This window comes from Schistocerca gregaria, chromosome 6 (assembly GCF_023897955.1).
Source record: "Schistocerca gregaria isolate iqSchGreg1 chromosome 6, iqSchGreg1.2, whole genome shotgun sequence".
NCBI lineage: Eukaryota > Metazoa > Arthropoda > Insecta > Orthoptera > Acrididae > Schistocerca > Schistocerca gregaria.
This window is the reverse complement of record NC_064925.1, coordinates 453,519,500-453,534,772: the sequence shown is the minus strand read 5'-3', so window position 1 is coordinate 453,534,772 and position 15,273 is coordinate 453,519,500. Positions and strand designations below refer to the sequence as shown.

Below are 15,273 nucleotides of genomic sequence, written 5' to 3'. Positions count from 1 at the left end.
AAGACATTTTCCAACAACCAATCGTCAGGAAATTTTATGTAACTTTTGAGAGTAAAAATAGCTAACTTTCAGTGAAATTCTTCAGAATATGTGATCACATTGTTTATAAGTACAATTCTCTAACATTTCAGCCTCTGCTGCAAATGGCCTTCCTCCGGGCATTTCTACTGACTGCTGAACAAGGAAAAACTTGTGGAAGATGCTGTTATCTTAACCTGATAGTTATTGCGGATGAGGAAAGGAGCCGGGGGGATGGGGGGGGCCCTTTATTGATATCGGCTTTATTTCTTGCCACTGGCGGAAAGGAGCAAATGAGAAATTGCCGGCATACGTGGCATATTGCTGTTTGCTTTCTGCCTAGTGCCATCTGATAGATGCATATGTCCTGTGTACTTAAGGCCACTGTGGCCTCCCCTGTGCGTGTGACTTGGCGAGACATGTTATTCCATAGTGCTGTTACTGCTGGCAGCCAGGACACTGGAAGCCTGTAACCATCTTCTCTATTCACATTGGCGCATCCCTTGGCTATTCCTGTTGCCTCTCCAATCATCCTCCTCTAGATAAGTGGCTGATTTACCAGTATGCAAACTTCTCTGAGTTATAGCTGTTTGCCTTACTGATCCTGGTGTTCTGCCACTGCCAACTTGATGTGTTTTCTTGGACGGGTATATCTTTCACATTCAGATATCTGTGTACTGATCGGTCGCCCTGATTCACCTAACTGCACTAATCCACACTTGCAGTTGATTTCATAAACTCCAGTAATACGTAGCATGTCAACTGCAGCTTTTGTTGATCGAAGAACATGTTTTATTTTGTTGCTGCTTCAGAAAATTGGCTCGATATCTGCTCGGCAGAGAATTTTGTCCACAATGTGATGGTGTTTTGGTTTCCTTCTGCTCTTCCCTATTGCCTTCAGCCTTTGTTACCCTAGTTTTATTTATCATCTTCATCTCATAACCACTGGCACCACAGATGGACCCAAAGTTTTGTCATTCCAGTTTCAAACATTGTTCACTGCTAATCTTGGGGGACCTCTTGGTTAAAGTGTGCAGGGAGGATTTCTCCTGCATAGGGTGATGGTGGGAGGAGGCATGTAACTACCAGTCTGTGCTGGTGAATTTCCTGTATATTCTGTGGCCAAGTTTACCATCAGGCTTTCAGTAAACTTCCACACTGAGGACCTGCAAATACCCCATTCTTTTTTATCTCCATAGTAAATTCGATTTTGCCGCACTGCTGACAGAGATGTGGTGAAATCCAACATACATTTCTCTTTAGAAAAGTGTCAGACAATGGGTGGAGTTAATGTATAAATCTGTGTGGCTCACTGGACGTCAACCTTGGAGCCACTTCGTCCACTAGTTCAGTAAAGCAATACTATTAACTGTGTGTGTGTGTGTGTGTGTGTGTGTGTGTGTGTGTGTGTGTGTGTGTGTGTGTGTGTGTGTGTGTGTGTGTGTGTCACCCATGTGACAGCTTTATCAGTGCCCTTACAAAGTTAGTTGAAATGAATGCAGGATGTATCCATGGACGAGGAGAAAAAATTCCCGGATTTTTTCTGGATTTCCGGGTTAAAAATACACTTTCTCCCCGATGAAAATACCCCTTTTCCGTGTTAAGTAACATTATACTTTTCCTCAAAACTGTATAACTTATCAATCCTTTCAATGGTTGTGGTTTTATACACTGGTGTATAATTTCCCGGCACTTTAGAAAATGAAGCTCAGGTGAAAAAACACGTTTTGGAAAGATGTCTGATGTGCAGCAACATGTACATAATACTGCATGTTACTTTCCGAAAGACTGAGATTGAGATTGTGATGTGCTTTTGTACGCCAGTCGTAGCTCATGTGACGTGATCTTGCCAGCCGATGACAGCGGATATTCAGAGCATAGGACACGTGATGTAGTCAGCCAGTAGCAACATACTGTTAAGTAGCGCGAACACACAAATAGGGAAAGGTAATGGTTTAAATTAATATACATAGTGTTGCTGCAAGAAAAGAAAAGCTTTTACGTATAATATTGGTCTCTAAGATTAATAAGTTGCAAGAGAAGCTATGCTTTCATACATATTGTTCCACTTTAAGATACATCACACAAATTTGGCAGTAAAATTTTTAACGACGACATAAATGTCTGATCTTCTGGGCTTGAACATATTCTAAATGGTCGTCCTTAAAGATGTGATTTTTGAATGAGAGTCAAACGCTCTGTGATTTAAGAAATTCATCGGACATTCGCGCACAGAGTTCATCTTGTGTAAAAGGAAATTTACTTTGAAAGTAATGCTTTCCAAACAAGCATTCGGAATATTTTCCTGCACCTGTTACAGACAGATTTGTTCCAGCAGTTGCCAGAAAGCGTCACACTTGAGCAGCTACAATGACGCAGGAAACATTAAAAGATCTTACATTATGTCATAAAAGAAACAAGACATAAGAGGATACTCCAAGAGCACAGGAATTTTGTGAACTATACTAAAATGCATGATTCGGCTTAAAGTGCACATTCGTATGTCCAGATTCAGATGTAAATTTTCTTGGAGCACCAGTACTACATTATCTCATGCTTGGTTCTTTATTAAGGCATAATGCCATACATGCTGGAAGATGAAAACGTGAACTTGAAATGCAGCCAACACTTTAAACTAGCCAACACTTTAAACTAGCCAACACTTTAAACTAGCCAACACTTGAAACTAGCCAACACTTGAAACTAGCCAACACTTGAAACTAGCCAACACTTGAAACTAGCCAACACTTGAAACTAGCCAACACTTGAAACTAGCCAACACTTGAAACTAGCCAACACTTGAAACTAGCCAACACTTGAAACTAGCCAACACTTGAAACTAGCCAACACTTGAAACTAGCCAACACTTGAAACTAGCCAACACTTGAAACTAGCCAACACTTGAAACTAGCCAACACTTGAAACTAGCCAACACTTGAAACTAGCCAACACTTGAAACTAGCCAACACTTGAAACTAGCCAACACTTGAAACTAGCCAACACTTGAAACTAGCCAACACTTGAAACTAGCCAACACTTGAAACTAGCCAACACTTGAAACTAGCCAACACTTGAAACTAGCCAACACTTGAAACTAGCCAACACTTGAAACTAGCCAACACTTGAAACTAGCCAACACTTGAAACTAGCCAACACTTGAAACTAGCCAACACTTGAAACTAGCCAACACTTGAAACTAGCCAACACTTGAAACTAGCCAACACTTGAAACTAGCCAACACTTGAAACTAGCCAACACTTGAAACTAGCCAACACTTGAAACTAGCCAACACTTGAAACTAGCCAACACTTGAAACTAGCCAACACTTGAAACTAGCCAACACTTGAAACTAGCCAACACTTGAAACTAGCCAACACTTGAAACTAGCCAACACTTGAAACTAGCCAACACTTGAAACTAGCCAACACTTGAAACTAGCCAACACTTGAAACTAGCCAACACTTGAAACTAGCCAACACTTGAAACTAGCCAACACTTGAAACTAGCCAACACTTGAAACTAGCCAACACTTGAAACTAGCCAACACTTGAAACTAGCCAACACTTGAAACTAGCCAACACTTGAAACTAGCCAACACTTGAAACTAGCCAACACTTGAAACTAGCCAACACTTGAAACTAGCCAACACTTGAAACTAGCCAACACTTGAAACTAGCCAACACTTGAAACTAGCCAACACTTGAAACTAGCCAACACTTGAAACTAGCCAACACTTGAAACTAGCCAACACTTGAAACTAGCCAACACTTGAAACTAGCCAACACTTGAAACTAGCCAACACTTGAAACTAGCCAACACTTGAAACTAGCCAACACTTGAAACTAGCCAACACTTGAAACTAGCCAACACTTGAAACTAGCCAACACTTGAAACTAGCCAACACTTGAAACTAGCCAACACTTGAAACTAGCCAACACTTGAAACTAGCCAACACTTGAATCTAGCCAACACTTGAATCTAGCCAACACTTGAATCTAGCCAACACTTGAATCTAGCCAACACTTGAATCTAGCCAACACTTGAATCTAGCCAACACTTGAATCTAGCCAACACTTGAATCTAGCCAACACTTGAATCTAGCCAACACTTGAAACTAGCCAACACTTGAAACTAGCCAACACTTGAAACTAGCCAACACTTGAAACTAGCCAACACTTGAAACTAGCCAACACTTGAAACTAGCCAACAGTGTGGAATTAAACATTTTGTTTCAAATAAATTGACTGCCTCAGCAGAAAAGATTAATGAAAGTCAAATTTCCTTAACAAACCGACAAAAATAACTTCATTGTTCTGCAAGGCGATTAACGTGTGACTTACAGAAAGGTGGAAACAAAATAAAATCTGAAACCCATTACAAATTTGAGTCTTCTGTTATTATGTGAATGTATTTTAATTCACTTGATAGCCCCCTGCCACAGAAATCCATTTTGTTTTCATTTGATGTGAGAGCAATAAACAAAGAGGAAACAGCAAAACCTCTTAACGTAAACACGGGTCACGTAGAGACAACCACCTCCCCACTACAACTCAGATCCTCTGTGCATCAGGTCCGGATCTACGATATTTCCGAACCGGACCTATATTAGATAGTGGCGCTACCCCTCCCTCAAGCGTTTGAGGTAGGGTGCCAAAAATTTACGAAATCGACTTTTCAAAAATGTCCTCATTTTCTAGCGCACATCTTTCTGAAGAAACTGATACATAAAACATGTGTTCGAGGGAATGTAAGACTATGTTATTTGGTCTTAAGTGTGCCAAAGTGCAGTGCCACGCCTCTTCACACAACATTCTTCCATCGCACGTCTCTGTATTTTGCTCTGTGGAATTCAAACATGTAATATTTTGTAATGGGTGCCATCAAACTATATTCACGCCAGTGGAAATTAAAATGTCCTGTGGTGCCTCTCCTGCTCCCAGTCGGCTGGTTTGACATTCTGCTCCTCTTTAAAAAATTCTCGCAATTAATACTGGATGGGATTATTTGCAACCGGCAGAACAAGAACTCTTCAGGAAATTTGCAGTCTTTACTGCGTATTAGCTAATAACTTGGTGTTTTGTGTGGCATAAAATTAAATATAGGATACATAAAACGAGTAAAGACAAGAGACAAGCAAGACAGTACACATTTCTTCAATCCTTAGGTCCTAGCTTTTTTTTCTCTGTAATCTTGCCACAGCTTTATATGGCATACTTTCCTTTCCAGGAAAGAATCTATTACCTCATCAAAGTTTAGCTACATGAAAAACAAAATGTCATTGTCTAATACTAGAAAAGCTGTTATACTAATAGTACCCAAGACTGGTGTGGTTTCTCGATCTGATTATGTGTATTTTGTCACTCCTTGACGAAACAAAATAGGCCTGCCTAATATTGCAGCAATTGTTACACACGTCATATAAACGACACTGTTTTGGCACAAATGTTCATTTTTATAACACGGCGGAATATAATTCACGAAGTACCAATATCAAATGCCTATTAGGCCTACTACAAGCAAAAAGTTTTATGTTAGGAAATAGTTTCACATTTCATTCGTACATTCTAGCTTCTGAAGCGCGAGATTGAGAAGTAGATTCTCTGGTTAACTTCACTAACGCTGCCACAATCACCAGTTTAATTATCCCGCATTTATTCTCTGATTAGGCGTTATTACGCATTTGTACAACACGTTTTCCATGCTATTCCTACAATAGAACTTAAGTGGCTGCTAGTCGGGGACTGTATAACTGACCCTTAGTAGTGTAGCAGTCTGACCAAAAATTTTCTGTCAAAATTTCTTTTTCTTGGATACAATCTTTGTTGCCTGTTATTCCTGTTAGTCGTTTATTTCTACTCTGGTAGTCCAAATCTATGGAATTTACTAGTAGTTATAACAATGCTGATCACTTGCAAACCGAGTCAACCATATACACAGTGAATGGCATTCACCCGTTCGGCTTTATCCCTCAGCTTGTACAGGCCCGTCTCCTTTTGTCTGCAGGAATGTTTATTTCTAGATGCGACGGGGATTCCCCTGGCAGAAACATCACATACACTAAGCACGCGTTCAAAAATCAACTTAACGATTCTTTCAGAAATCAACTTGGAATTTGCTCAAAAACCAATAGGGATGCCTTCAAAATCATATGAGTAATCGATAGGCCAAGTGCGCTGGATGCTACGCACTTTGTGAAACAATGTCTTTTTTCTCAATAATACAAATTTGGCACCATCCCCCCACCCCCCCTTCCCGCGTCCAGCGCAGATGCCCCGGCCCCCTAGTTCCGGGCCTGTTGCGCATACGTGAATCTGGCTGCTTTGCCGCACCAGTGAAATTCTTCCGGATAGCATCTGGCTGCTTGCTGCTATTGCTTATAAAGCTAACTGCCACACTTCTGTAGCCAGAAGCAGGAGAAGTTACTAATACGTGCATGCGCATAAGCTCGTTCTTATCAGACAAATTACAAAAATGTAACTGAAAACTAAAACAATGACAAATTCCCGCAATTTTAAAAAATTAATGGGTTTTCCCGGTTTTCTTCCGGTTGAAAAAATTCCCGGGTTTTTCCCGGATCTCCCGGGTCGTAGACACCCTGGAATGTGGTTAAAACAGAGGAAAGGGATATATATCGATCTGAGATAAAATTGCACACTCTCTCAGCCAATTTTACCCATGATCAAATGCACATCGCACTAGCTCACATTATGGGGATATAATGTTAAAAGTGTTCAGAGGTTCTAAAACTGTTAACTAACATCTGAGTCATAAACACAGCAGTATCCAATTTAATACGCCATGCGCAAAGCTCATTGTCAGTTTGTAAAAAACCAAACAACAGACAAGATTGCATAAATTACTTCTTTATTTACTAATACCAGTTTCAATCGACTTTGCTGTCGCCTTCAGGTCTTAAAATTTTTTGTTGTACAACATGTTCATTTTTCAAGACTGAGATTTTGCAATAAGATTTTAAACTGCAAAACATTTACAAGGGCAGATACGGACTCCCACCATAATTTATTGGTAGGGACAGAAAAAAACTGTTTTATGTCATGACCAAACTAGGTGTTGTTTGTTTGCCGAATTCAGCGTTGTTTCTCTGCCAAACTGGGTATTGCTTCTCTGCCAAACACTGTGGTGATTTTTTGCCAATTTCGGTGGCACTTTTTTGCTAATTTCTGTGCTAATTACATCATCAAATCAAAGTTCGTTACGCAGAAAATGAACTGTTATTTTAAGATCATACACAAAACTCAACCTTGAGGTTATTAGGTGTCAAAATGCAGTTTTAACATTCTGCAACAATCAGTTACAATTGTTAGTAAACTGCCCTTGAAACTGCTAATTATTTGTTATTTTTCGTCTTATCATTTTTGTGAAATTTTCCTTTCCCTATTTACTGGTTATCAACTGCTGATTAAAATGGAAGAAATTGGAAATTAAGGAGATGGGACCTGGCTAAAATTTAAAGAAGCAAACACTATCAAGACTTTCATCTACATCTACATGATTACTCTGCAATTCACATTTAAGTGCTTGGCAGAGGGTTCATCGAACCACAATCATACTATCTCTCTACCATTCCACTCCCGAACTGCGCGCAGGAAAAACAAACACCTAAACTTTTCTGTTGGAGCTCTGATTTCTCTTATTTTATTTTGATGAGCATTCCTACGTATGCAGGTTGGGCTCAACAAAATATTTTCGCATTCGCAAGAGAATGTTGGTGACCGGAATTTCGTAAATAGATCTCACCACGACGAAAAACGTCATTGCTTTAAGGACTTCCATCCCAACTCCCCTATTACGTGATAATACAAAACGAGGTGCCCTTTTTTGTACCCTTTCGATGTCCTCCGTCAATCCCACCTGGTAAGGATCCCACACCGCGCAGAAATATTCTAACAGAGGACGAACGAGTGTAGTGTAAGCTGTCTCTTTAGTGGACTTGTTGCATCTTCTAAGTGTCCTGCCAATGAAACGCAACCTTTGGCATGCCTTCACCACAATATTATCTATGTGGTCTTTCCAACTGAAGTTGTTCATAATTTTAACACCCAGGTACTTAGTTGAATTGACAACCTTGAGAATTGTACTGTTTATCGAGTAATTGAATTCCAACTTTTCGTTATTTAGCGTCAACTGCCACCTGCCTCACCATACACCAATCTTTTCTAAATCGCTTTGCAATTGATACTGGTCTTCGGATGACCTTACTGGACGGTAAATTACAGCATCATCTGCGAACAACCTAAGAGAACTGCTCAGATTGTCCCCCAGGTCATTTATATAGATCAGGAACAGCAGAGGTCCCAGGACGCTTCCCTGTGGAACACCTGATATAACTTCAGTTTTACTCGATGATTTGCCGTCTGTTACTACGAACTGCGACCTTCTTGACAGGAAATCACGAATCCAGTCACACAACTGAACGATACCCAATAGGTCTGCAGCTTGATTAGAAGTCGCTTGTGAGGAACGGTGTCAAAAGCTTTCCGGAAATCTAGAAATATGGAATCAACTCGAGATCCCCTGTCGATAGCGGCCATTACTTCGTGCAAGTACAGAGCTAGCTGCGTTGCACAAGAACGATGTTTTCTGAAACCATACTGATAACGTATCAATAGATCGTTCTCTTCGAGGTGATTCATAATGTTTGAATACAGTATATGCTCCAAAACCCTACTGCTAACCGACGTCAATGATATAGGTCTGTAGTTCGATGGATTACTCCTACTACCCTTCTTAAACACTGGAGTGACCTGCGCAATTTTCCAATCAGTAGGTACAGATCTATTGCTGAGCGAGCGGTTGTATATGACTGCTAATTAGAGAGCTATTGTATTAGCGTAATCTGAAAGGAACCTAATTGGTATACAATCTGGACCTGAGGCCTTGCCCGTATCAAACGATTCGAGTTGCTTCGCAACCCCTAAGGTATCTACTTATAAGAAACTCATGCTAGCAGCTGTTCGTGTTTCAAATTCTGGAATATCCTATTCGTCTTCCCTGGTGAAGGAATTTTGGAAAACTGCTTTCAATAACTCCGCTTTAGCAGCACAGTCGTCTGTAACAGTACCATCGGCACCGCACAACGAAGGTATTGACTGTCTCTTGCCGCTTGTGTACGTTACATATGAACAGAATTTCTTCGGATTTTCTACCAAATTTCGAGACAATGTTTCGTTGTGGAACCTATTAAAGCATCTCACATTGAAATCCACGCCAAATTTCATGTGACTGTAAATTTTGGCTAATCTTCCGGATTTCGTGTTCTTCTGAACTTCACGTGCTTTTACCATTGCCTCTGCAACAGCGTTCAGACCTGTTTTGTGTACCATTGGGGATCAGTTCCATCTCTTACCAATTTATGAGGTATGAATCTCTCAATTGCTGTTGCTACTATATCTTTGAATTTGAGCCACATCTTGTCTACATTTGAATAGTCAGTTCGGAAGGAATGGAGATTCTCTCCTAGGAAGGCTTCTAGTGACACTTTATCCGCTTTTTTAAATAAAATTATTTTGCATTTGTTTCTGGTGGATTTGGAAGAAACGATATTGAGCCTAGCTACAACGACCTTGTGATCACTAATCCCTGTATCAGTCATGATGCTCTTTATTAGCTATGGATTGTTTGTGGCTAAGAGGTCAAGTGTGTTTTCGCAACCATTTACAATTCGCGTGGGTTCGTGGACTAAATACTCGAAATAATTTTCAGTGAAAGCATTTAGGACAATCTCGGAAGATGTTTTCTGCCTACCACTGGTTTTGAACAAGTATTTTTGCCAACATAATGAGGGAAAATTGAAGTCCCCACCAGCTGTAACCGTATGAGTGGGGTATTTATTTGTTACGAGACTCATATTTTCTCTGAGCGAAGCATTGCAAATGATTGACTGCATGATGGTAAAAGAATACAATGGAAGATAAATGGGTAGGTTTGAGAAATTGAGTAGTGAAGCCAAGAGAGGATCAAACAGGTTGGTTGATTTAAGGGGGTGGGAGGAGGGCAGGGGGGGGGGGGGGGGGGAGAAGGGACGAAACTGCTTGGTCACCAACCAGTCCAATCAGACAGGCAAAAAGCCAAGGCCCACCAGAAATTCTTGGGCAACACACTAAATACTGACTTTAACTGCTGAAAACAGAATAAACAAAAATGCAGTAAATGTAACAGGCATAATTCAATATGCATGCCTAAGAAATGAAATCAAAAGACGATGCAAAATGGGGAAGCGAGAATGGCTAAAGAAGAAATGCAAGATTCTAGAAACACAAGAGTATAGAAATATGGATGTTGCTAAAGTAAGATTTAAAAAAACATTGAAGAAAAGAGACGTGTGTGACAGATAGGAGCACAGATGGAAAGTCAGCTCTAAAGCTAAGAAGGAAAGGCCGGAAAGTGGAAGGAATATGCAGGGGATTTATAAGAGGGAATCAAATTTGAAGGCAGTATGATAGAAAGAGAAGAGGAAGCAGATGAAAATGAGATGGGATATATATGGAAAAAAGAAAAAAAATTGACAGAGCACTAACCTTTAAATGGTACAAGGTGTCTGATAATTCTGAGGAATGTCTACTCCAATTACCCAATGCTTTAATATTATATTTTTAACAAGTGTAATGCATAATCACCTTTTATTAACTTTTTTGTTAAATTTCACAAATGGTAATCACAAATCAAAAAGAAAACAATACACACCCAGTCACTGTCAAAGATGATGACCGTATCTGCAGCAACAAGATTTAATCCCAATCCTCCTGCTCTTGTCGAGATCAAAAATGCAAATATATTTTCCTGGTTGCAAAATTCATTAACATTTTCAGTTCGTTCATCAAGACTAGATGCTCCATCGAGGCGACAGTAGCTGTAACCCAGGGATTCAAGTAGTACTTCCAGAAGATCCAATACTTTTTTGAAAGTTGAAAATATCAGGACCTGAAAATAAGCACACTTTTTTAAAGTCATCTGTAATCAAGCTGTGTAGTACTCGATAACAACTATCGTTTTGATAAAAATGATTATTAATAAATAAGGTGAAAATAGAGAACAGATGGCAGCATCACACACTAGTGGATGGCAGTCAAAAGGAAGAACAAAAAAAGAAGAAATTGAAAATATTACCCTAATTTTAGTAGCTATTCCTTTGAAATAGTCCAGGCCAATATATGAAAAAGGAAGAGGATAAATTTGCAGGAAAGCATATTTTTCTTTAGAATTATCTCTGCCTGCCCTTGTATTTACTTAGTAATAATTATGCTGATGATTGTGCTCTTTCAGCTGTAGGCATATCTTCCTCTGGACATAACTATTACGGAAACAGTAGAGTGGATACTAAAGTACATAAGTAAAAATAAAATAACACAACAGCCAATGCTATGAATTTCGTGCACAAGATTGTGCTATTGTGAATTACCAAAATGTTACACATTTCCACTAGTTGATGCAACCCTTCTCAGTAGTCGCAGCTTCACCATTCTTCAATGCTGACAATTATATCCTGTCATTTGTTTGTCACACCATGTGTATGTGTATGAAGGGGGGGGGGGGGGGGGGGGGGCGGCTGGCAGCACAGATCTGATCTGCAAGAGAACATAGATGGGAGATGCGCACATTCATATGTCATGTCATGCTAATAGGAGAGAAGAAGGGTAACTCACCGATCATGGTTTTTCAGTTTTACTAAGCTATTGAAAATGCTAAGAAACTGGGACAGTACAGACCCAAAATGATACATATGTTTCTTATTGCCCATTTACATGAGCACCAGAACTTGGTTAGCACTGATGGTCACAGATATTGAGAAATTTCCACTTTCAAGGCTAAATAGGTGGATTGAAATTTTGCTAACTGTACTTCATTTATGGTTTCTGTTCTAAATACTCTGAAGATATTTCTGAATTGAATCATTTTCACATGCCATGTGCACCCCCCCCCCCCCCCTACATATATTCATTCATACATACAAGCAAGCACACCTCACGCATACATGACCGCCATCACCAGCAGCTCGGACCGGACTGCAACCTTTACATAGAACGGAAACAGCAATATGGAGAGAGAGGGGTGAGCAGGGTACGGGTGGGAGAGAGGAAAGCACTGTCTGGTGAAGTGTGCAGGGATTAAAACTGCTGGGTGGAGGGTGTGTGAACAGTAGGTTACTGTAGGTTGAGGCTGGGATAATTTTGGGAGTCAAGAATGTGTTGTAAGGATAACTCACAGTTGTGCAGTTCAGAAAAGCTGAAGGTAGCGGTTAACATCCACATTGCTCCGGTAGTAAAGCAACCATTGAAATTAAATATCTTATTTCCAGCTGCATTTTGTGCCACAAGGTGGTCTACTTTGCTCTTGGCCACAGTTTGGCAGTGCAATGGTCACTGCAGAGCTTGTGTACAACATGGCTCCTTTCACAGATGGCCTGGCCCCTGATGAGGCATGATAGCCTGTGAAAGGAGTGGAATAGGAAGTGCTGGGTGGATTGAACAGGATTTGTACCTGGATCGGCCACAGGGATATGACCCCTGTCACGAGGGGTTGAGACTGGGAGTGGCATAGGGATGGACTATGAGTGGAGGTCGGGTGTGTGATGGAATACCACTTCAGAAGGGGTGGGGAGGATCTGGAGTACAATATCCCTCACTGCAGGGTATGATGATAGGTAAACAAAGCCCTGGCGAAGGATGTAGTTCAGTTGTTCCAGTCCAGGGTGGTACTGGGTGATGAAGGGGGCCTCTCCTTTGTAGCTGGTGTGAGGGTTGGGTGTGTGACAAAATGACACAGGAGATGTGTCTAGAGATAGTGCCTCTTTATGAAGGCCTTGGTGAGGCCCCCAGCATGCTGGGAAAGAGAGTTTTTGTCACTGCAGATACGCTGTCCCAGGCCCGGCTGTGTGGCAGGGATTTTTTGGCATGAAAGGGATGACAGATGTTGAAATTCAGGTACTGGTGCTGGTTGGTGGGTTTAGTGCGGGCAGAGGTGTGGATGGAGCCATTAGAGAGAAGGTGGTCAACATCTAGGAAGGTGGGACGCTAGGTTGAGTAGGACCAGATGAAGCAGATGGGAGAGGTGTTGAGGTTGTGAAAGAATGAAGACAGGGTCTTGAGCCTGAGTTTACATCATGAAGATAATATCAATGAACCTGAACCAGACAAGGGACTTGACATTTTGCGAGGCTACGAAGGTCTCCTCTAGATGTCTCAAAAAGAGGCTGGTATAGGAAGGTGCCCATGGCTGTGCCACAGTTCGTTTGTGTAACATTCCTTCAAAGGAGATGTAGTTGCACGTTAGGATAAAGTTAATAAGGTGTATGAGGAATGAGATAGTGGGTTTGCAGTCTGAAGGACTTTGGGAAAGGTAGCGTTCAATAGCGGTAAGACCATGGGTATGAGGGATGTTGGTGTATACGAAGGTGGTTTTCAACAGTGATGAGTAGGGATCCAGAAAGGGGTGAGGGTGGTAGAGAGTCAGTGAAGGAAATGGTTGGTATTTTTGATGTCGGAGGCAAATTACAGACATTTGGTTGGAGTTGTTGGTCAATGAGGGCTGAAATTCTTTCAGTGGGGGCACAATAACCAGCTACAATGGTTTGTCCAGGATTGCTGGGTTTGTGGATTTTTGGGAGCATGCAGAAGGTTGCTGTGTGGGGCATCATATGGATGAGGAGGGAAATGGATTCAGCAGAGAAGTTCTGGCAAGGGCCTAAGGCTTTAAGCAGGGATTGGAGGTTATTTTGGACTTCTGGGATGGGATCACTATGGCAGCATTTGTAGGTGGAGCAGTCAGGTCATTAAGAGAGGCCTTCTGCCAAGTAATCACTGCAAGTCATAACAACAGTGGTCCATCCTTCTTAGTCTGAAGGTAGGATGATTAGGTCAGGATATGTTTTGAGGTTGTGGATGGGGGCTATTTTTTCCTCTGCTGAAAGGCTGATGTTCTGAGAAAGGAAGGATGGTGAGGCTAAGTTGGAAATAAGAAATTTCTGGAAGGTGATCAGCAGGTGTTTAGGTGGGAGGAGAAGAGACAGGAGGATCACTGTTGGATGGCAATATGAAATGGAAGGAAGTGTTTCCACTGCACGGATTAGGAGGACACTAGGTCTTTGACAGGTCCATCATGGTTAAATTTAGATGCAGGGCTAAAGGTGAGGCCTTTGGATAAGATGGAAAGTTCTGTGGAGCTGAGGATTTAGCAAACAGTTTTACGGGAATGTTTTGGCTCTCAATTTGGTGGAGTGTTTGTATGGAGTTTTGGTGTAATGTGACAAGTTCAGAAGGTCAGCTGGGCAGGGTTTGTGTGCTGTGAGGGGGTTGACGAGGAGGAACACTGTGGGTATGATAGTGCCCCAAGGTGGCAGTAGGATGTCAGCAGGTTGGATTAACTTACAGAGGTTGTGTCCAGAATGCTCCTCCAAATACTGGAGAACAAGTGATTTAGTTTCAGAGGATGTGATGTATGTAGTAGGGATTGCACAGTACCGGTATCTTGCAGAGGGAGCAGAGGCGGTTCTGGGATGCCTGTGCCATAGAGAGATGTTTTTGCAGCACCAGGCCTTTGAGGGCCAGGGACTGGCAGAATCTGAAAACGCGAAGTTCACTGTGAAAGGAGGGGTGGGATCCAGAGAAACGGTTCTGCTGTAGGGGCTCATTCCATGGTTAGATAGCATTTAAGACACAGAATGAGGGACTGAGATTCACTACCCGAGCTACCTGGATCTTCCCCTCCCACATCAGCTTTTCTGAACTGTCAAGATTGGAGTTACTTTTACAACACATTCTTTGCTCCCAAAATTATCCCAGCCACAACCTACAGTAACCAACTGAACCCACATTCTCCACCCAACAGTTTCCATCCCCACTGTCTTATCACCCCATCTTCTGCCCTCTGCCAACGCACCTGCCAATCTCCCCCCCCCTTTTTTTGCTTCTCTCCTTTCATGTATATATGCATTACCAGTGTTAGTGTTATTAGTAACTCATATGTGCATTCAATGTACTGTTAAGAAATGTCTAACAAATGAATCTGTTAAGGCATTTTGTGCACAGTAAACAATCCCTGGGCACATCTGCATACTGCATCCCAAGTGAATCTTAAGGTGCACTGTGGAAGGCCCGTATAATTTTCTGAAACACCCTATAGTTTTTTTCTTGTGATGTAATGGGGCAGACAGAATGGGCAATGCCTGCTTGGCTTTTGAGGGAATGGAGTGCACAGGAACGATCCGGCGACCTATCTTCACCCACACTTCTGCCCCAC

General features: G+C 41.5%; 1 protein-coding gene across 2 annotated transcripts in view; it reads right to left on the bottom strand.

Annotated features, from left to right (window-relative positions):
- LOC126278353 (uncharacterized) overlaps nucleotides 1-15,273 on the bottom strand; it is a 138,950-nt gene that overhangs the window by 26,312 nt on the left and 97,365 nt on the right. For both annotated transcript variants that reach the window (XM_049978408.1, XM_049978409.1), the window contains exon 16: nucleotides 10,723-10,959. In XM_049978408.1, the coding sequence (XP_049834365.1) occupies nucleotides 10,723-10,959 (237 nt within the window). The remainder of the gene's footprint in view (nucleotides 1-10,722; nucleotides 10,960-15,273) is intronic.